The 23,949-nt window shown below is 39.3% G+C and overlaps 1 protein-coding gene across 6 annotated transcripts in view; it reads right to left on the bottom strand.

Annotated features, from left to right (window-relative positions):
- ANKRD12 (ankyrin repeat domain 12) overlaps positions 1 to 23,949 on the bottom strand; it is a 109,905-nt gene that overhangs the window by 18,794 nt on the left and 67,162 nt on the right. For 4 of the 6 annotated variants that reach the window (XM_032777098.2, XM_032777100.2, XM_032777099.2 and 1 more), the window contains 3 exons: positions 20,327 to 20,469; positions 17,309 to 17,456; positions 6,972 to 11,725 (listed from right to left, as the gene is read on the bottom strand). In XM_032777098.2, coding sequence (XP_032632989.1) covers positions 6,972 to 11,725; positions 17,309 to 17,456; positions 20,327 to 20,469 — 5,045 coding nt within the window. Of the gene's footprint in view, positions 1 to 6,675; positions 6,892 to 6,971; positions 11,726 to 17,308; positions 17,457 to 20,326; positions 20,470 to 23,949 lie in introns of all 6 variants that reach the window. The other 2 variants (XR_004373280.2, XR_004373281.2) reach the window with 1 other exon arrangement.

Consider the following 23,949-nt stretch of genomic DNA (forward strand, 5'->3'; position numbering starts at 1 on the left):
TGCCTTTTTTCTCACCAGATCATGGTGCCTGCTTGAAGGCATGCTCAATAATGAGAATTTGTTTGGTTCTGATCCAGCAGTTATTGCTTCCTTAGGGTCGGAAGTGGTCCACATGGACTGTTTTAGCAGTAGTTTTTTTCTTGAAGACCTGCACACCGAGCACCAGTCCAGGATGTGGCTTTCCCCTAATCAGAGTAGTCTTAGACGATGTCCGTCAGTGAGGGGGATGAGGCTGTCACGGGGGGGGGGGGGGGGTAGGGTTTGAATCCTGACAGTTCTGAGTATTGCAGACGGTATGGCAGTTAGCACAAGGTGCCTCATACTACTCTACAGAGAACTTACTGGAAAGTTTTGCCTCTCTTTTCTTTGGAAACATCAAATTTTGGGGTTTGTGAAATAGTAATAATAGTAGTTCTTATAAGATTTGTGAAAAAAAATGAATTTTGAAGTTGTGAAGAAAGTACCACTTGCTGGGTTCTGTCTCTGCCATAGGCAGTAAGAGGGAACTGAAGTAGGATCGCAGTTGCTCTGCCCTTTATGCCCTTTCACGGCAGCATGAGGAGGCACAGCCCCAGACACACTACTCAAAAGGCTTTGATCTCACATGCATGAGGTGCACGTGCACCTACAGTGGGATCCACACTGACACAAACAAAATGAAGAACTTTGTGAATCTAGGCTGATTTTACTGGGAGTACTTCTTACTGTGAGGAATTTTCCATGTACTTCATAGACTATATACTTCTGGGATTTGGACTGGATTGTCTGCCTCCAGGGTAGTCGGTGTGAGTCTGGCTGAGTCTATCAGTTTTATTTGTTTTTGTTTTTTTTGCCAACAGCATATTATCTCCTGTTTCATTATACAGAAATGACTATAGCCCCAGTCTTATGTCAGACACTTTACTGAAAAATGAAGAAGAAGATCTTTTAAAAAAAATATAAGTATCTTTTGTAGTGGAGGAATAATGACAATTACAGGCAAAGTAAACTTGCTTTGTCTACAGATATTTTTATTCAAGTTTATCCAGTTATGCAAGTTCGCTCTTAAAATGAAATAAAAAAAATCAAAATGGACAAGTGTTCACGCTATCTTGAACAACCTGAAGCTTTCACCTTTTTTAAACCCTCCCCCGCATTCACATACAATATGTAATTTCACAGTAAAAATAAAAATAGACAGGAAAGAAAAATATCCTGAAACCAAATTTAAATAAATTCCCCCACAGCGTACATGACAACTCTGCCTCTGTGAAAAACTGATATTGCACATGGGAAAAAAATTATTTTTTCATACCACTAAATACTGCTTTTTAAAAAAATGAATACTCAGCATAGTGACTTTCATACAAATAACTAAAAGGGAAGAAAAATGTTACTTCATCTAATATTTCTTAATAAATCTTCACTAGTCCACATTATCAGACTTCAGGTGCACTATAACTACACTTAAAGACTTCTTAAGAATTTTAAACAAACAGCAGGTGGCACCATAAAACTGTGAATTAAAACAACTTAATTATTCAAAACTCAGGTGACACTCTGCAATGGATTTCAATCACATAACTTTTTCTATTACAGTCGTTAGCTATAGTTTGACAACAGAACATCTGTTTTAAATAGCAACTGAAATCCCCCTCCCCAAGTAACAAAGAAATAAAGGATTAAATAAATATACACACTACAGACTATTTCCTCCAAATGCTTCAATGTCCTGTCTTTTCTTTTTTTTAAGAAAAAACCTTCCTTTTGTTGAGCACTAGATATGACTACATTTGGTGCCCAAAGACCACTCATAGGGTGACTAGAGGATTGAGGCTGCTGCTGAGTTGTAAATTCATTCCCTCTGCAATGTTTCCAGGAGCTACTGGCCTAGGAAGAAACATTTGAACCTGAGTCTCAGTAGTGATAAGAAAAACCCATCTTTCTTTTTTTCATGAATATATATCCTTTCAAGGTTTATCATGCATCCTCATTTGACTGGGTCCAGTCCCATTTTGAGCAACATCATCTAGTGTGTAACCCAGGGCAGAGGAAACAAAACATGTTTCTCTCTTAAAACTCAGGGTGAAATCCTGGCAGCACTGGGCATGCCTACAAAGCATGCTAAATCCAGGGTCTGACTCATTTTTAAGCCCAAGCCCAGCTTCTGTTTACACAGAATAGTTTGACTCAGGCCAGGAACTCTCTCTGAACTTGGGCGCTGCTGGGAGGGGCGGGTCAGAGACTGAGTCCCACTGTGATACAGATCAAAGTCCAGGCATTCTATAATGTTGACACAGCTCAAGTCCAGATTGCCAGACTCGAATAGGGAAAGTCCATCAATGCTATCCCACAATCCCTTGGGGCTGCGTTTCCTAGCCCTTCCATCCTAGTTGCTTCCCAGGAACCAGAACAACCTTCTGGTTCAAATGCAGCTGCTCAGCATTTCATCCTTCCATAAAAACTGCTCAGCTGGAAACACAGTTCACCCTCTTGTGTATTAGCATGGACAGCACTAAGAAGAATCACTGCATCCAGCATGCTGCTAGCTGGCCAGAGGAACACAGCCCTCTGGTGCCAAGTCAGCAAGATGTTTAGCTTCAGCAAGAGCACAAGAAACGGTTCACGCTTCCACTTGGGTCACAAGAAGGTTCTCCATTGGTCACCACATCCAGGGCTGGATTAACCTATCTCTGCATCCTGGCCTAGGCAAACACACACTTTTCCCGGCCTGTTATGCAGGAAGACTCTTGGGGAAGGGCGGTGGGGGAGGGAGGGGCATGTTGGAGAGCGAGCCTGTCCTGCATCCACTCTGCATTGGCACCTCCTCTTCCATGGGGCTGTGCTTGTCTACCTGGCTCCAGGCATTGCAACCTGGTGCCCAGGGTTGCAGTGCTGCTCACGTTTGGCACGGCTAGATGCTGCACCAGGTCTCAATGCCCAGAGAAGGGAATTGGGCCTACCCGCACAGGACAGACGCTGCCACTGTGGGGTGAGTGTGGGCAGCTAGCTCTCCAACCTCCTGGCCCTCCCTCTTGGGGCCTTGTCTTCATCACAGACTGGGATTAGGTTTGTGGTGCCAAAGCTGAGGATGCATATATGTAATGGTGGGCTGCAGAGAAAGAAAAAATGCAGTTCATTGATTGCCTTAGTAAAAAGTTTGGGAAGTGCTGCCCTAAGCTACAGGATGTTTGATGTGTGTGTCTCTGACCAACACACAGAGAAAACGTTGTCAGAACTCCTCTGCAGACTGCGGTCCATCACACAAACTGTTATGAGGGTGAAAAGAGTTGACAGTAGTGGTTTCTTGTTGATATATTTATAGATAATGTTAAAAACATCATAAAAATGAAAATAAGAAAGCGTACTTCTAAATAGAATATATAGATTAATGTGAGGCAAAACTCAGATCAAAAGAGGTTACATATTTTTGCCTAAAGGGACCTTTAGTCTCAAAGAACTGTTTGGTGAATTATAACAACTATGTATGGTCTTGGGGAAAGACAGGTTTTGCATAAGAGCATTAAAGTCACCAGACTCCTGAGATGGAACAGAAGGCTCTTTATCTTCATCCTCCAGGTTCTTTGTCTATCCTTGCCTGATGAAAACTCAGGTTCCTCAGAACTGGAAAAGGACTTAGGGAGGATGCCCAGGGAACAGCCCCTTTAAATCTGGAAGTTTAAAATAAAGACAGGAAAATGTGCAGTGGGTGCACAGTGAGAAATCCTGACTATGACTTCATCTAGTCCTATGCTGTTGGAGACAGAGAGGGAGGAAAAAATGAATGCTAGTACAGCCTTAGAATATCAGGGTTGGAAGGGACTGCAGGAGGTCATCTAGTTCAACCTGCTGCTCAAAGCAGGACCAGTCCCCAGATGGATTTTTGCCCCAGATCCCTAAATGGCCCCCTCAAGGATTGAACTCATAACCCTGGCTTTAGCAGGCTAATGCTCAAACCACTGAGCTTTCCCTCCCCCCCATTTTAATAAAGAGTGGGTCCATCCAGGGCCCTCGTTAGGCATATGCTGCTGCATAAGGCACCTGAAAATTTGGGGCACCCCTGCGTCTTACTGTCCACCAACCCATTTCTTTCTATCCCTGTTCTGACCCTTCCTTCAGGCTCCCACTACAGCTGGCTGCTGCAGCCTGGTGAGTCTTCCTCCAGAGGGGATCTAGTACTTAAAAGTGAAAAAGCCTTCCAGCCTGCCAGACCTATTAACACAACACTGAAACTGTTAAAGAGCCATTTAAGTGGTAATGAAGCCATTTAACAGGGATTTGCCAACCCCCAGGTATTGCTGTCAGTTTCTGAATTTGCTGACAAAAACAGTTGTGCATTACTGTAATATTTACTCAGAACATGTTAGTCTACAGGACCTTAGTTTAAAATTTGCTTTAAAAATATTTCATTTGTGTGTTCTTGAAGATTACAAAAATCACATCTCTAAAAAAAATCCTTGCATAGATTTTTAGATGCACAAGCTGAGTATTCATCTTTAGCCTTAAATGCTTGGATCTTCAGACATATAGTTTTTTTAAATAAATCCTTCAAAAAACTACCCTTATCTAAAATAGACATGTGAGCCCGGGCTGCCGTCGGGCATAGAGGTACCAGTTTAGTAATACTGATTAGGGCCCCATAAATCCTAAAGATGACCTTGGGTCCATCAGCAAAGAGACTTCCAAATATCCAGCTTCTATACATTCTGGCCTTAGCAAAGGCCAAATTGAGAAGCGTATGAGGCAGAAGTAGAGCTGGGAGAGCCACGGGGTTGGGGGGTCCTTCCCATTTATGATTTCATGCTAAATGGGCTGCAGAGGAGAAAATCCCATGGAGAAGAATACTGCTCACAGGAAGGTGCCTTCTCTGCAAAGGACACACAAGGGGCACCATCAAACATATAAACTTTACTGGTGGAATAATCAAAATTTTAACTCTTTATCTTCCCCACTCTCTCATGAAGGCAAACATGTAAGATAGAAAGACCTTATGAAGATCTAAAAGTAGCCTTGAGAAGCCAAGAGGCCATTAATAGGTTTAGAACATGAATCTTCCAGTCAAAGATGGATAAACCAATCATCCCTGAGAATTAACCTCTGAGAAAGCCAAAAAACCCCAAACACCTCTTTAGGAAAGTGTAGTATGTGAAACTAAACTGGGAGAGACTAAGCTAGATGTATTTAAACGCAACCTAAACTACCCAGACTTACTGGGATCACTGACACATCTAATATATTTACTACAGAGACTTCACTCAACATTTTTCAACTGACAGGAGATTTCTTGTAATGGTCACCTCCTGAAGAGTGTTCACCAGACTTTTAAGTCTTGGGCCGAAGACTCTTTAGGTTAGATCATTTCTTACCTCTAACAATTTTTAAAAAATGAAACCCACTATCACTTTCAGAATATTAAGAAATATACTAATAAATAAATTGAATAATTGTGTGATACTGAGGAGTTCAAGATCCAAAACAATAATCAGCAGAAAGACTAACTACGGGAGCTATATTATACTAGCATGTTTACAACAATGTTGTATATAACATGGACTGTTGCTAAATTTTAGGAAAATTTAGAACTTCAACATCTCTTGTGACTACTTAAGAGGAAACTAACAATTGAAAGACTGTTTGTCAAATTTACAATCTTACTAGTGAAGGATATTTTTCCATATTAAAAGGAAGGTTAGTATTTTTAGTCTCTGACCTCATCAGTCAGTCCTCAACTCAGCCTTCAATTGTAAGCACAATTTGCACTTTTTGGAGCCACAATTAATTACAGGCACAAATTACAGTTAGCCATCTACCTGTTTATGTCTGTGTCTGGAATCCAATACAAGGGTAAAGAAAACAGGCACACATTAAGTAACAAAAAGGGAGGCAGCCTCAGGAAAATCTGGCCATAATTTTCTACACATTTTATCAGGAAATATAACTATGATTTCAGAGATTCTTACAGCTGAAGTCTTTACATTTTTTTTTACTTCTCTGGGCAATGGGTGTAATCTGCCTATATTCAGATTACCAAATTTATTTCTATGAAGGGTAAACTATGCTTCTCATCTCACATTAAGGACATTAATGGTATTCGATTTTGTGCTTTTTGGTACAATCTCTAATTATTTTTTTTATAAGTTACATAATCAGTAGAGTTTAACATTAGCAAAAATAATTATATGTAGCTATTACAAATATTTCTCTTATTCAAAAGAACTATGAAGGACTTTGAATCAAGCGCAACCACATTTTTGGCAACTATTTTTTTTACTTATTTAGTGCCCTTCATCTAAGTATCTCAACATGTCAGGTAAGAAGTATACTAAGTAAACTGACAAAGAGATTAAAGCATAACATTTTCAGAACTGCTTAAATTATTTAGGAATCTAAGTCCCATTGACTTTCAACTCTACCAAATAGCTTAAAACATTTAAGTAATGGTTAAATTACTGGCACTGTCAAGTTAAAAATAACATTTAAAGAACAAATTTCCTTACCCACATTACTACCAACTCCTTAATTTGTTAAAACTGATATAGTTCTAAGAATCTTAATTTACTTTAAAAAAGGGAGGTGGGGGAAGAGAACTGAGGTCCTCAAAAAAGAAAATATAGTTTTAGCATTGATTTCACTTAGCAGGACTTTTAAACTGAAGAAGTCTTTTAAATAAGATTAGAAACATTTTTCCGTGCATACCTTTTACATATATCTTTCACATATTATCGTCTATCTTCTATTATGGTGATTGCTGTGATACCACTGCTTGTTGCTTATGCAGAGGAAACCATGTGCACTCAGGGGCAGTACCCACAATACCGTAAGTCAAAATTGGTCAGCTTACGCTTTTCAGCAAATGTTCTCTGCCCAACATACCAGAACCAGGGATAAAATTTTCAAATGTGCTCAAGTGAACTGACAAGAATATGAAAGATATACAGTGACACGAAAACATGCCATTCATTGAATACACACCAAAAGATCTTGTTACTTACAGTTGGAATGCATATCTTGCTCAAGGGGTTGCCATCCAGTAGGTATGATCCATTGAAGGTCACATATTCATCATAATACTGAGGTGCCTGAGGAATAACACTACACAGTAATTTACGTTTCTCTTCTATTTTTCGCCTTATATGCAAGTATTCAAAATATGGATTTGCTCTCTCTGAACTGTATGGCTGAATCTCTTCGAGTTTCAAAGAATCTACAATAGCTGCCAGAGACTGCTGGGTTTTCTCCTTAGCTTGCAGTACAGAGGGATTCACTTGTACAGGCTGAGGCACACGTGACACCTTTCTTTTGCGTGGATGGTGTACTTGAGCATCATCTTCCTCAATTAATCTTATCCTTCCTTTCATAGATGCAGCTGACTCAGAGTCTTTTTCTGATGTTTGTGTGCAACCAATAGAATTCTGTTTACTCTGACTAGCAAGCATATTTGCTCTATTTCTAGTAATTCTTTGAGGAACTTCTTGCTGTTCTGTTTTATTATCCTCAACAGTTTCTTCTACTTCTAGTTTAACTGTGTGACTGTATTTAGGTACTATTTCTTGTGCAGTTTGCTGTGAATTATCTTCCAAATTGGACAATGGGTACTGTGGCGGGTCATGTGTTGAAATATTTTCCCTGCCATCTATAGTGCAACTATTTTGATTAGCTGATTCATTTATAATTCCTTTTGGTATTCCTGCATTTAGTTCACATAGATCAATGTCAGCTCTACTATTATCTAAATGTGCTGAAACTAAATTTTCTAGTTGGGCTTTTTCATTTTGGATTTCTTGAGTGTTAGCTGTGCTATTATCTACTTCATCAGCATGAGAATTCTTGTAAATAATTTTACTCAACGCATAAGAATTTGTATTTAGTTGTGAACAAGCATCATCTGCAGTAAAGTCCTTTTCTGACAGTAATGTAGATAGAGTATTACCTCTTCCAAAATTCTGTGAAATACCCTTAGTGACACTTTCAGGATATACAGTGATAAGCACATTGGCCTTTTTAATATTTGATGGGAACAAAGTGTTTTCAGGTTCTCTTGTATTATTTGTGTCTGTGTCCAAAGCAGAACTGGTAGTTTGAATTAGATTTTGTTGCTGTTGTACAAATATTGGCTCTTGATTGCTAATACCTGGTAAAGATGTGTGTTTAGACATACACTCTGTATCTGGGAGTGGCTGGATATGCAAAGAGCAGGGTGACTGTGAAGGCAAAAAAGATGTAGAGCAGGGTGACTGGGGAGGCAAAAATGATGTAGATTCCTGAAAACTGGAATTTCCCATAATTTCAGCGTGTTGAGGTAAAAATTCAGACAGTTTCTGCTCTTTTAATGTCCTGTTTTCAGAATCATGCAATGATATGACAGTACTAGTATCTTGCTCTGATGTTCCATAACCTGAGCAGTTGGATCCATTACTTAATGAATTAAGTCTGTCAGAAGGCACATCCCATGGTTTAGGTAGCTGATTCAGACCACTTTGACTATATGGCTCTAGATGCATATGAATTTCTTCGGAAGGGCTCAACTGAGCAGTATTTTTAACAACATTTGTATCCAGTGTAACATGCTTGTTGCTACCAGTTTTATTTGGAGAAGATGTAAAAGCGGAATGTAAACCAGACATACTACTTTGAAAATCCCTTTCAGACAAACTACAAGAAGATACTTCTGGTTTGGGAGAAGTGCAAGTATGACTTGGAACTACTAGCAGAGCACTCTGAGTATTTTCTTCAGATGTTCGAGGCTGTTTTGTGTGTTCAGAAATAACACTAGGCATACTGCATCTTCGCACTTCTACAACAGGTCTACAGTCATTTAAAATCACTTTAACATCTTCAACAGAAGCTGATCTAACGTAGGCTGGTGGAAGTCTGTTTGCAAAAGGAGGTTTAATGCGCTCTGGCAACTCTGCTAGGCTATCAGTCTCCCTTTCAAGAAGGGCCGGAGATTTGGCCAAAAATGGTGATTGTGAAAAGGACATTTGGGAATCAGAACCTTCTAGCATAAAGTCTGAATCATATTCAATTATGGGTCTTGGAGTAGTTACTGTAGTATGGCAAGAATCTTCTGAACTAGCAACTGAAACCATTGACACTGACCTGGAGCTTAGACCTGTCTTTTCACTTTCTGATCTAGGAGATCTATTTAAGTTGTTATCTAAAACTAATAATGACTTTCCAGAATTTGTTAAGTTCTTTATGTCTACAGATTGGGATCTACTACTTGTAGCATCCTTCAGCTGCTTCTCTTTCATGTAAATGTCTGACAATTCTGAGCTTTTTGAACGAATCAGCTCTTTGTTTTTTGATTCAGTTAGTGAATGTTTTGTTTTTTCTTTATCTTTTATCTTGTTGAGTTCTAAACAGGACCGATTCCTTAATCTTTCCTTCTCTTTTTGTTTTATTTTTTCTTTATGTTTCCTATGCCACTGTTCAATTTCCAGATCTTTAAGGCTAAGCATTCTTTCAAAACTAGTTTGCATTAAATCATCATTCACTAATCTCTTTTCTTTAGGTCGAGTATCTTTTGGTGCTGATGATGGTTTAGGCTTAAGTTTTTCAGCTTCAAGTTTTAGTTTAGGAAAATTATTTTGCTGCATTTTATCTTTGTGTTTGTCTCGTTCTTTGTATCGATCTATGTCTTTATCCTTTTTATCTTTCTCTCTACCATCTGGAGTTTTCAGCAATTCATCTTTTGGTTTCTCTTTCATGGACAATAATTTTTCATGCAATGCTTTACTACTATCTGTAATATTACATTTCCTCTCTTCTTGCATGTGCTTTGAGTTTGCTACTGTTAAGCTGTCTTTATCTCTGGACTTTTCCTTTTTCTCAGCCTCCTTTTCTTTATCTTTATTTTTGCCTTTTTCTGGTTTACTATACTCACTTTCTTTTTCTGATAGCTTGACCTTTCTCTCAATGCAATATTTTTCTTTGCTTTCAGGCAGGTGTCTGTCTTTGTCAATCTTTTCTTTGTCATGTTTTTTATCAACTTTTTCTTTGTTTCTTTCTTTGTCATCAAGTTTTTTAATAGTACTAACATTTTTTATCTTATCATTTTCTTTATAACATTTATCTACTTGCTGGGAATTTGTTTTTTCCTTTGCCTTTTCTATACTTTCATTTAGCTCTGCTTTCTCTCTCTCTGGCTTATAGTCATGTTTTATCTTTTTCTCTTTATCTACATTTTTTCTTTCTACCTTCTCAATGTCCTTTTCTTTAACTGAGTTTCGCCTCTCAGCTTTTTCTCTGATGTTTTTTTCCTGCTTTTCAGTATCTGCTTCTTTTTCTACTAAATGCATACTAGCTGGCTCATCTTTAGTACCTAAAGCTGAACAGAACAATTCTGTTTCTTTATCTGTGAAAATGTTCTCTTTTTCTTCTTTTTTATCTTTCACTTTTTCATCCTTAAATAATTTCTCATTTTCCTTTCGGTTTTTTTCTCTCTCTCTCTCATCTTTAAAACTTCTCTCTTTCTGGATGTGTTTCTCTTTTACTGATTTATCTTCTTTCACCATACTTTTTTCCAGCTTTGATTTTCTCTCTGAAGGAAGAGATTCATGGTCCATATTTAATATATCTTCAGTTTCATCACTTTTAAAAAAGTTCTCTTTCCAAAATTCTCTATCAAACTCAATATTTCTTTGTACCTCTTTAGCACTATCTTTGTGTTTGTGTTTTTCCTTTTCCCCATCCTGTTCTTTTTTGTGCTTGTCCTTTTCTCTTTCTTTATGCTTCAGTTTATGCTTTTTAAGTGTTTTACCTTCCTTGTCAATTTTTTTCAGCATACATTCTGAATTCTCAAATGCTGAACTATTTTCTTCCTCTTTAATTTTAGGAATAGATTTTTCACTCAATTCTAAGTGCAAATCTTTCTGATGCTTGCTTTTTTCTTTGTGTTTGCAAGATTTGCCACTAGAGCTTTCCACTAGATATTCAGAATCCGTATTATGATCATACCTAACTACTTCAGATTGTAATGATATTTCAGAACCTCCTGGTGATAAGCATGTTTTAGTGTTTTCTTGCTTTTGTGGTGTTGACTGCTTTTCACTTAATCCACAAGGATGCTTAGGAGATTTGCTAGCAGTAATATGAAATAAGGGTAAAGACGACTCTTCTTTCGGGCTAAAAGATTTTTTAAACATCTCCTCCTCTCTAGCTTTGTCTAAAGAATCTAGTCCAGAACTAACTACATTCGTCACTCTAGTATTTTCCTTTTCTTGCTTTAGTTCTTGATTCTCTTTATTTTTGCTCTGATTTTTTAGCTTTCTTTTAACTTTCCCTTTTTGCTTGTGGTCGTTTGAGACAATATATTCTTTTTTCGTTCTTATATCAGAGTTTGGAGTTTCTGTGATAGAACAAGGAGGAGAGACAATCTTCTTATCTTGAAGAATTTCTTCATCTGAACTTTCAGAACTTGAGTACAAAACTCTAGATGGTTTCTGTTTTTTACTTTTAAATGATTTTGGAAAAACAACTTTTTCCTGTTTCACAAATAAATTATTCTTTTCTATTTCAGACTCATCCTCTTTTCTTAGATCCTTTCTAAGAATACGTTTGTCATCAATCATTTTTATTTCATCTTCCTCATCATCTTTAAACTCATATTCATCAAGAGCAGTTGAAAGTAGTGCTTTACTAGGGACCATCTGCTTGCTGTCAATGACTAGAGATTCTTTTTCTGCTTCAGAATCAACATTCCCATCTATACTGGAAGGATTTATAGATGGAGCTTCTTCAAAATCTAGGTTGAGAAAACAAAAACAAATAAAATAATGATGGAGACATTGACAACTCAGAATCATATTATAAATATTATAGACATGTATGGATAAATCATTAATTTCAGAAGTAAAATCTTCACATGACAAAATATAAAAAAAAGTGTACTGTTACACAATAGTTTTATAAAAGAGAGCATAAGATATCACATATTCGAGAATTCACCAGTACTATTACAATATTGTCACATACTCTATACTTCAAAAGCCAGCGGTGTTAAAGTAGCAGTCTGACCTAACCAGACATCTTTTACACATACAAACTTAAAACTGAAAAAAAATTTTTTTTGCATCCAATAAGATTAACTATGGTAAATTTATTTACAGCTTTCAAATTCACAAAACAAATGTGAAAAAACAAAGAGCAAGAGTATGACTAATACATTATGAAATAGTTTGTGTAGAGCATATAACAAGCAGTATATTAGTTTGTGACTTGTCAAAATATGGGGAAGGAAAGTTCAGTGGTTTGAGCGTTGGCCTGCTAAACCCAGGGTTGTGAGTTCAATCCTTGAGGAGGCCATTTAGGGATTTGGGGATTGGTCCTGCTTTGAGCAGGGGGTTGGACTAGATGACCTCCTCATATACTATGAAAATCAGGATTGCACTACTTTATATTTTCTACAGTTAAGTGAGTAAAATGTGATACACTGGTTTCATGCATTAGTTTTTCACCTCTTGTGAACTAGGACCAAGTTCTGATGTAATTCAGTAAGAATTTGCAAGTCTTATCTCCATTTATCACAAAATTGCCACTTATGGCTTGTCTACATGAGGGGTTTAGTCTGCAGTAACACAAGTTCATCCGGTGTGAAAATGCCTGCATACACACAACATAATTCATTACAGTGCTCTACCTCTGCAATCACCAGTTACTCTAGAGTCCTCTTTCAAGCTGTGCTAAGTTTGATACAACTTCAGGTAGTGCAGCCTATTGCTCATTTGCATGCAATGCTGCCACACACTACTTTGGCAGTCCTCCAACTGCTATCCCAAACTGCTGTGTGTGTTTGTTACTGATCTGTTTGCCTATGTGCTTTCCACTGCTCTAGATCAAGTTGACCAGATGTCCCCCTCCCCTGCTTAAAAACTGGCATAGGGCCAGAATCTGCCTATTTGCTCTTGGATTCAAATATATCAGCATCACTCCATATTACTCCAGAAGCATTACAACAAGCCTCGAGCAGCTGTTTGGAGTTGTGCAAAGAGCCTAGACCTCTTTACTATGTGGAGAGAAGCACTGATGCAGCAAGCTCTTGTGGCCAGTCAACAAATAAAGATGTGTTTGTGGACATTGCTATGCAGATGTCTGCAAAGTGTCACAACCAGGATGCTGACCAGTGCCAGATCAAAAAAAACAGCTCAGGAGGACTTGCATTAAAACTAGGGATGCCAGGAAACAGTCAAGACAGAATATAATCTGTCCTTTTTTTGAGGAGCTGGCCAGGATTTTAAGCAATGACATCATTACTGAACCCAAGGAGGGTTGTATGTACCCTGCTTTGCACCTCCCCCCCGCAACCTCTGCCGATGACAAGCAGCAAGACTCTTTAGAGGAGGAACATGAGGAGGGCAGTAAAGAGCTCTCCCCGCAAAGCCAGGATCTGTCTGGGACTCAAGACCTTAAACCAACTGTGTAAGAAGCAAGTCCAACTCCCAGCCAGATACCCAGGCTTGAGATTAAGGAGACAGATCCTAGAGAGGGGGCCTTAGCATGTAAGTATCTGTCTTTACCGCATATTATTCGATTGTGCTGTCCTAACTTCTGTTCCCGGTGCCCCCTGACCACAGACATTTTTGGCAGATTTGAGCTAGGAGCCTCTCTGAGTCTCCAGCCCTTGCCTTCCTCGATTCCTTGGACTACACTGTCTGTTCTCCCCTCATCCCTCTACATGTTTTATAAATGGTGGTTGGTCTGGCTAGGCAGTGGGCTTCTGTCTCATACGAATGCCCCAACCATTCACTGTTCAAAAGCCCATTTCATGGAGGGCACATACCCATCTACCTATTTTCCTTTCCTTTCCTCTCCCTGCATCTATCCTGTGGGTCTTTGGTCCATTTGCTCTCTGAGAAGCCTGAGGTTGGAGAGGGAAAAACACACAGAACTACTCGAAGAGAGCATTGCAGTGTCCAGAGACAGTGTCATCATGACAAAAGACACTATGGAGAAAAAGGGATGTGGAGAGACAACCGAGAAGCAGAACACTCTGCTGCAGAGCATGCTGCTAGAAGGCACATAGACAATCTAATGCTCTCAACCAGGACCCAGCCATCTTCTGCAGCCCCTGGACAATATGGGGTACTGGGAACACCAGCATATGTTCTCTCCTGCACCCATTTCCCTCCTCAGCCCAAGGTCAAGGCAGTGAAAACAACTGCACCTGGCAACCCAGCTTTTAGAGCTATCTAACACCTTTGATTTAGAGCCCTGACACTGAACACCGTAAGGCCCAAGAACAAGAAGAGGCAGAGGCAAGGTGTATACTTGCCTGTGAATTGGAGAGCCCCTCCTCCCCATTGTTATGTTCTGTCCTCCTCTGTACTGTGTCACTTTAAAACTGTATTTCTTTGTTTTAATTAAAGGTTTATTTCTGGTCATTATATAATAAATTGTTGTTTACTAAGAAAAAACATGAAAAATTCATTCATGAAGAACTGACAATGCATTGTACACAGAAATCTTTAAACTGAACACATCACAGGCTTTTACAAAAATATAAGATAAAATAAGTGCCACAATGTGCCACTGTATCAGAGGGGTAGCTGTGTTAGTCTGGGTTTGTAAAAAGCAATAAAGAGTCCTGTGGCACCTTACAGACTAGTGGTCCCCAACCTTTTCATCTGGCACCCGCCAGACAAAGGACTGTGGCGGTGGTCGTGCATCCGCTGAAATGCTGCCGAAATTCGGCGGCATTTCGGCAGTGATACCTCTGGATGACGTCGCTTGTCGGTGGCATTTCAGTGGATGCGCGAACTCCAGCCAGGATGCAGGCGCATTTAGATGCCCCTGGGGACGCCATGGCATCCATGGGCACCTGGTTGGGGACCCATTATAGACTAACAGAAGTATTGGAACATAAGCTTTCGTGGGTGAATACCCATTTCGTCAAAGCTTATGCTCCAATACATCTGTTAGTCTACAAGGTGCCACAGGACTCTTTGTTGCTTTTTAATGTGCTACCTGTACCACCCCATTGAAGACACTGTAATGCTCACAATCCATTTGCCCCTCTCGCCAGGATAAAAGCTGGATATACAGCTGCACAATTTAAATGCTCTGAGTCTCAGGCCTGAAAGCAAGAGCAACAGGCATCCCTGACAATTATCCTGGCTATTTCCATTTTTAAGTGGATGTCTTGATGGCTGCTCAAACCTCTGAGCAAGTCTCTGCATCTCAGCCCACCACTCATCATTGAGGCTTTCTCCCTTAGTCTCACAATATTGTGCAAAATACAATGTGCAGCTACAACCTTAAGCAAGTTTTTTTCTGCAGCTTCTAACCTAGCTCATAAGCACACTCAACTGTCATGCTGCAACTACTGAGGCAATAGTTAAATAGCTCCTTCCTTCAGTCCAAGTGACCTGTAAGTGAACATCTACACTGGAATAAAAGACCTGTGGCATGACTGCAGCTTCTTGGATCAGCTGATTTTCAAGGTCCCAGAGACTGGGCTCCAGCCCAAGCCTGAACGTCCACATACCAATTTTACAGCCCCACAGCCTGAGTCCTGTGAGTCCAAGTCAGCTGACACAGGCCAAGCACAAGTATTTAATTGCTATGTAGATGTACCCTGAATGGCTTCCTTAACCAGGGAAGCAGAGGATTAAATGGGTCTTCCAGGATGATCAGAGCAATCTCCATGCCACTGGTGTCCATAGTGATCCTAGGGGCAAACTCTCTTTTATTCATTAAGGAAAACAAAGCTGAATTCTGAAATATCCTAGCATCATGGACCTTCCCAGCATTTTTGTTTGTGAACCTTCCATGATGGTCAACCATGTTCTGGGAAGACCCTGGAGAAATATATCTTTTTCTATTGATCAACTCTGATCCTTCATGAGGAGGGCAAACAATAGGCACATGGGTCCCATCAAAATCCAATACAGTCTGGGAACCCCATGTGTGCAAATTCATCAATAATTTCCTGACCATTACCAAGCTTTATAGCCCAGTGCAACAGTACCTTACACATGGCATCACATCCATGCATGACCATGGCCCCAACAGTCAATCTCCCTGTACCAAATTGCTTTGCTATGGACTAGTAACATGCAGGAGTGACCTGCTTCCCAACTGCACTGACGACCCACTTCTCAATGGGATGGGGCACCATACATTGGCACGCTGCTGCTGCAGTAGTTTCAGGGCTACTTCAGCACAGATCTAAAAAAAGGTTGCCTTTACTATCCTGAAATTCTCTTGCAACTAGTGCTAATTCCAAGTCTTCAGAACAATGGTCTCCCACCAATCCTTAGGCCAGAACAATGGTGCACTGTGTGAAGCTGATCTAGGGACCTTTCCTGTAGTAGCAGTTCCTTGGTGTCATCACCTTCTTCCTCCCTTCTCTGCTGCTGAAGCTGCTACTGTGGTATCATCATCTGTTTGGTGGTGCTGAAGGTGAAGTCCAAAATTGAAGCCACTCAGCTTCAAGAGCTCAAATAAACCCAGGCAGCCTCTGTGTATTCATAGTTGCCAGCAAAGCGGTGCAAAGGATTGTTGGGTCCATGCCGGCTAACAGCAATTCAAAAATGGCATTAGCCCACCCATAAAGAGATGAAGCATGAAGCAGATCAGAATCATGGGATTTTTTTAAAGATTTGATCCAAGACCCAGAATTACACTAGCTTCTGCTATGCACCCCACAGTGCACACAAGAAAAATCCCAGAATGCACACTGCTCAGAAGCAAAGCAAAGGCACATGGGATACCCTCCCAGAATGCCATGGGTTTAGTATACAAGAAGCCCTCGCAAATGATGCAAATTGAAAGAGGGCATAGCCATTCTGCATGTATGCTATTACTATGGCTTATGTACAGTGCATCAAAAAGCATGTGTCAACTCAACTAAACCCCCAATGTAAACTAGGCCTTTTTTTTTTTTTTTTTTAAAGGGATATAAAACAAACATCAGTCACGTTATTATGTAACTGAAATAAAAAGTTTTCCTCCTTCCTATGACCTGCATTTTTAAGCTTTTTTGAGCCAACTGAAAAGATCAGAAAAAAAAATCAGTTATATACTCCCTTTACGGTATTACTGTCAATCTAGATTCTTATATCACACCAATAATTGTTTTACTTGAATACACTAATGAGCATGTAAAAACAGGATCTTAAAATGAAAAAAAAAGTTTTAGACAACCTTAACTACAGGTGTTGCTACAAACTCTTCCTCTAATAAACTGTACTAGCTATCATTACTAAAAGACGGTCAAAACATGCAAGTTGAGGTGAACAAATCTATATTCTTTTATCAAAAAAATATAAAAGAGGTTATTTATAATGCATTTTTCTAGTACTGTGCAATTAAGGTTTAACTCTCTAACCTGAGCAACTGTCTTCATCATCAGAAATAGGCACCTCCTTTTTCAGTAGCAGTTCCAGTTCTTCTGTTTCTGCTACATCAACTGGTCTCTCCCCATGTTTGTTGGCCTGAAATGGATTTCCACCATGTCGAAGCAGCAGCTTCACAATCTGCAATGTGAGAACTTGTTTTTTTACATTTTGTAAGAGCTAAGAAGTGACCCACAAAATAAATACAAACATTAACTGTGCAGTCTTCCTCATTTTTGTCTTCCTGAATAATAATCTCCAATTTGACATGGGCTTTGTGTACTGTAATGACATAACAGAGTGCTCCAACCTTTTGCCTACAGAGGCCCAGATTGCAGAACTGGTCTTCTGGGTTGCATACTACCTGCTGAAATGGGATCTAGCCCATCAGATTAAGGAGAAAAAATGTACCCCCTCCCCACACAATTAAAATGTCTTCAGTTGTTTGGACCTAGCAACAGCAGGGGGTGCAAAGGAAGGAGCTGCTCTTCCCTCTTGTCCCCTCTGCTCCAGCCCTGCTCACACTCACCCTGCTGCATCTCCTTAGCTCTCCCTTACTCTCCTCGACCCATCTGCACAGTATTCTGGTCTGAAGAAGGGGAAGTGTCACTTCAAGAAGTGTAGTGACAAAAGGCCACAAGTGGTTTTTGGGTTTTAGGAAGAAAAGGGCTGTGAGCCACTGCTATAAGATGATGAAAAACTGGAGGACCATAACTTTTTATTAAGTAAAAATGTACTTGTTTTCAAATTGAAAAGAGGTTCTAACAACAATTTTAACTAACTGAATAAGACAAGGCAGCACAGTGAGATATTTTTACCAAGCATGCATTCCCATGCCATGACCTATTCCTCTTCTCCATAACTGATGGCTGTCTCATACCTTCCCACCAGAACTCTCCTCTCCTACCAACATTAACAAGCGCTCTCTCTCTCTTCAGACCCTGTCAATATCCTGCATTATTTGGCAGCCAGATCTGAGGAGTTGGCACTTCTTCCTGGAACTATTGAGCTCTCCCTGAGTGCTTATGGGAGACAGCAGAGGAGCTGACAACTGAGCATGCAGGTAAACAAGGTACCAACCCAGCACAGAGCAGCACCTGTGACCTATAGGACAGGCAATGGCAGTAGGCAGTATCAGCATAAGCCTTTCAGTGTTGCTTGAGGCTGAAGAACTTTGTAGCGGTAACTGGTGTGAGAGAAGTGATTGGCTAGCACAGGGGTCAGCAATCTTTCAGAAGTGGTATGCCAAGTCTTCATTTATTCACTCTAATTTAAGGTTTCACGTGCCGGTAATACATTTTAATGTTTTTAGAAGGTCTCTTTCTATAAGTCTATAATATATAACTAAACTATTGTTGTATGTAAAGTAAATAAGGTTTTTAAAATGTTTAAGGAGCTTCATTTAAAATTAAATTAAAACGCAGTGCCTCTGGACCGATGGCCAGGACCAGGCTAGTGTGAGTGCCACTGAAAATCAGCTCGTGTGCCGCCTTCGGCACGAGTTTTTTCATGCATAAGACTTGAAATTTAACTTGTGATTAACAAATGAACAGGCCAGACAAAATCAGTGGGGGCAAGATGTGGGCCATCTGAACCACATGGACAAAACCCCCAAATTACACTATATAATAAAATTAGGAAATTGTAAAAAAGTGTATATTCTATAACCAGATTTAGAGGAACAACATGAAAAAAGAAAAGTTTGTCCTTATGTAATTCAGTAGCTGTAAAATGAATTTCTGGTAACTCATTACATCAACTGGACAGCTGTGATTCCTGCTCAGCTCTCTCAAGTAGATGAACTAACAGGAAGATTTAAAAATGTTGTTGCCATCGCTCATTCGGAGGATAATTTCTTTCCCATTCCAAAATAATTTTTGTAACAAAACAGAAAGCACTGAACAAGTAAGAGGCAGCTACAAAATCCCATCTAAAATTATCTTCCTTCCCTATTGATCTAATCACATCACTAGCCCTTTTTGAATCCCTCCAGTTTAAAACTTCTTGTCCTTACCTTACAGACCTATATAATTCTGCCCTGGCTCATGCATCTCTGAACTTGTTTCTTATCACATGATCCCCTTAATTCCTTTAATGATGGAAGCTTTCATGCCCCTTTTGTACACTTCTTCCACAACTATCTTGGTGACTTTGTCCATCCAGGTCCTACGTGCCTAGAATGCTCTATTTTCTGTTTTCCAAGCCACTATCCTTTCTTCATTCAGTTCCTTTCTGAAGGCCCTCTTCTGCCATGATACCCACAAGAAGGAAGTCAATAATTATAATATAGCAAAAAAACTTGTCATTTTCTATTCTGGATTTCCCGATGTACCTTGTCTTGTTTAGAATGTAACCTATTTGATGTACAGATCTATGTTTTTAGTCTCGTACAGTGATCAAAGCAGACAGCACTTAAAATAAGGATTATTAATAAAGCTAACAAATAAACAATCAATTACTGGAGCATCTAGTCTGCAGAAATCCTGCATAGAAATAAAAAACAAACACAAATTCAGAAATGGAGAAAATAGATGGATGCAAACCTACAGAAATAATTTCAATTTCCTTCAACACTTGACAGCAAGTATTTAATTCTTAAGAGTATCAGGAAAAACGCTTATCTAGCTCCATACATAAGTCCATAAATAAATGGATGAAATACTATAAAAATACTCTATAACGTATCAATTTAAAATATTCACTAGAAGCTACAGTGTCGTTTAGAAGTTGTTTTCTGTTGAAAGACACACAGGAGAAAAAGCCTTAGGAAAAAAATCTTGCTTTTTAACCTCCTTCCATTCAATAGCTTTTAGAGTCTCTCTACATTTTTTGAAGCAGAGAGTAGGACAAAAGATCTGTCGAGTACTGATAACGGCAAAAAGCAAGACAAAAGATTTTAAGATGTCACAAAATGCAGAATCAGGATTATATGGTCATTAGGTAGAAACTACACCAGATTCAACATTTGCACCTACAGATATTTACTTATTTTTTCCCTAAAGCATACTTACATCTCTATGCCCACTGCTAGCAGAATCATGAAGTGGAGTATCATCATCCAGTCCTTGTGTGTTCACATCTGCTCCTGCTGCTATCAGAACCTTAGCAACATCATAATAACCAACATTACAAGCTTCGTGAAGTGGAGTCCAACCTGTAATCATGGAAGTCAGAATCTTATAATATTAATATATTGTTTTTAACCAAATAAACCACTTGAAAACATCAGCACAAAACATAATTGTTATGTGGGTCATTTCAAAGTTGTGTGCATGTCTGTGTGTGTAGATAGCTATATCTATATCTCCTAAGCAAATTCCTGTGCTATACTGGACTTTATATACATAACGTGGCACTAGTGTAACGCCTTCCGTCTCAAGATCAAAATGTGTTTTATAAATGTTTAGCCTCACACTAACACATTATAGAACGTAAACATCCTATATTTACTCAGATTAAACTGAGAACGGAGCTCACAATGCAAGTTTATGGCAAAACTGAGAATCTGATCAGAAAACACCACCCTAATTATACACCTCACTCCTTCCTGGTAAATAAATATTTTAGCCACATTATATGATCTATATGCAAATGACTGAATAAGACTCCATTTGGAATTACAAACCTCCACCTTAAGAAGTTTGCTTATGCTAATTGCCAATCTCTGTTCGCCTGCGTCTGACGAAGTGGGTATTCACCCACGAAAGCTCACGCTCCAAAACCTCTGTTAGTCTATAAGGTGCCACAGGATTCTCTGCTGTTCTTCTATAGTAACTGAACATGCAACAGTAATGACTGGCAGCTTTCACATTTTTGAGTACAGGTGTGAATAGCACTTACCCCTTATCAATCAATCATTCTAGATAAGCTACTGACAAAAACAAAAAAAACCCATTTCCTTATATTTCTTAAAGCCACTAGCATTAATTCTCATAATCAGGGACTTCAAGACCCATCTTACTAACCCATCTGCCACCAAGGCTGCATATTTTCTCCACCTCACTTCTTCATTCAACCTGCAGCCCTAGTTCAACTCTCCCATTCACCAAAGGGCAATTTACTTTATCTGGTCTTCACCAAGCAGTGCTCACTCCCCCTCTCTCAGATTTCTCTGTTGCTGAGTTACCCCTCTCCAACCATCAGCTGGCCTCTTTTCAACATCATTCAAGAGCCTCCCCTCACGCCCCAGACTTGGCCTTTCTGTGACTGCCAGTCCATCAGTACTGATGACTTCTCATCTGTTCTTAGCCTTCTCCTCGCTTGATATGGCTGTTGATTCTTTCCAGGGACCAATCTCCTTCACTCGAATCTTTTTCCCATCTCCCATCACAAAGTCTGTCCTACCAACCTCCCATCCCTAGCTCCCCACTCCTCCCCAGGGCCAATCAGAGGGGGGGCCTGGAGGGCCATTTAGCCTGGGCCTCAAGTTCAAAGGGGGCCTCAAATTTAGACACTTGTTAATTTTTTGGCATTTGATAAGTTTTGCAACTTGTTTTTATGCGCGTCCCTATCAGACCAAAATGTGACACACGCTCTCAGCTGAGAGCTGCAAATTTAAAGCAAAGAAGAAATGTGATTTGGTAAAAGACAATTTTTTTGTTAACTGATATAGATTATCATATTAAAGAGTTACAAATGTTTATAAATATAAATAAAAATATATCAGTTCTGATGGCACAAGATTAGACCATGATGAACGTGTCCTCTCAGATCAGCTGATTATATAAACAAACCACTGCTAATGGCTGGTGCTGGATCAAGTGCGTGGTGAAAGGCAGAGAATTGTTACATTTTAGTGTCTTTATAGTTTTACGTCTAGTTGACTAAGGAATTTTGATTTGTGAGAACTCCTCATTATATCGTCATATAGTAACTAAAAGAGGTGACTAATTGGTTGGTTGAGCCCTAACTTAGTAGCTTGGCTATCATCATAGGCATTTGTAGTCTCTAGGCCCAGATTCAAGGTGAAAATTTGTGAGGACAATCTTGCACAGTGAATTTTGAGAAGACGCATGTTTGATATTTTTGCACGTTATCCCTCTGTTTATATCCATGTCTGTGTTTACTATATATGTCATCCCTTTGTCTTCAGCTCATCCTGTTATATTATATTTTGCATGCTTGAGTTTTGATTCAGTGATAAGGACAATAACCTGTCTGACTGTTTCATTTTGTGTTCTTAATTAGTATTCCTTCGTTTTAAGTCTTTTCAGTATTTGTGTACCATTCAGCATTTGTGTACATGTTTACAGTAGAAGATTTCAAGTGTAGATAAACTACTTATTTACACCAGAATATTTCAAGTGTGGATAGGATACATATTGACCAATACATCACTATGAAGAGGAGATCTGAAAGTGGTGCAAGCAAGAAACAGTGAAAACAAAATGAGTGAAGCAGCAGCTAAGAGCTCAAAGCCCATACCTTCATTTCTCAAACCACTGGAAAACACACCTTACCCAACAAACAATGCTACAGATAATGAAAACTCCGCAACTGCAACAGGAGATATTTCAATGCCAATACCTGAACATGATGACAGCAGTCAAGAAGGAGATGTGCCAACAATAACAGATGCAGCAGAAGATCCTGTGTATGATCAAGAAACTCAACAGCAACAGGAAGATGTAGATCTTATGTAGCAAGAGCAATTCATGAGTAGTACAGGTTTGACTGTGACTAACATTGGAATTACTGACAAGAACAATGCTGCCCAAATGCAATCTTTTCTTCAAATTAGTTGTTTTGAAATTCCAAGTAACATTCCACAAAATTGTGCTTTCCCTACTTGTCTGCTGACAAAAAAAACTCTTCCAAAAGGAGAGACCTGCGCAAGAGACTGGTTATGCTAGAGTACGGAAAAACCATCTCTGTACTGTGCACCCTGCTTCATTTTGAACAAAAGTGCTGCAAATGCATCAGTTTTCCTTGATCAATCAGGATGGAGCATCAACAGAGGTTGGAGGAAGTTGAAAGACCAAATACCACTACATGAGAGTTCAACATCACACAAAGAAAACTACGTTGCATGGAAATCAGCCAATAGGGCAGCATCAGCTGAAAGTTCAGTTGAGAATTAACTCTTGACAGAACTCTACAGAAACTAGGAACAACTGGAAAAAAAACTTCTTGAGCGCATCCTGAATATCATCCTTTTTCTTTTTGAGTGGGGATTGGCTCTCTTTGGTTCCAGTCTATGTATTGGTGATCGTGCAAATGGAAACTTTCTAAGCATAGCTGAGCTCCTCAGCAATATGACCCACTTTTATCAGAGCATGTTTCACGTGTTCAAGAATCCCAAGAGAGTCAGAAGCGCATGCAAGTCCATTATCTTTCAATACACATACAAAATGAGTTTATTGAGCTATGTGGATCATTCGAACAAACAACAATTATTGATGAGATTCGAAATCCAAGTGTTTTTCAATCATTGTTGATGCCACTCCAGATTGTTCTCACAAAGAACAGACTACTATGGTTATTCAATATGGTAAGATTGTACACAGCTCAAAATTTTCAACTGAAGAAAAGTTTATTTTGTTTGATAATTTCATGAGAAAAACTGGAAAAGAAATTGCTGTTCGAGTACTAGCAATTCTAGAAGGTTTTAAGTTCAATTTTCAAGTCTGCATTG

Source organism: Chelonoidis abingdonii, chromosome 2 (genome assembly GCF_003597395.2).
Source record: "Chelonoidis abingdonii isolate Lonesome George chromosome 2, CheloAbing_2.0, whole genome shotgun sequence".
NCBI classification, from domain to species: Eukaryota; Metazoa; Chordata; order Testudines; family Testudinidae; genus Chelonoidis; species Chelonoidis abingdonii.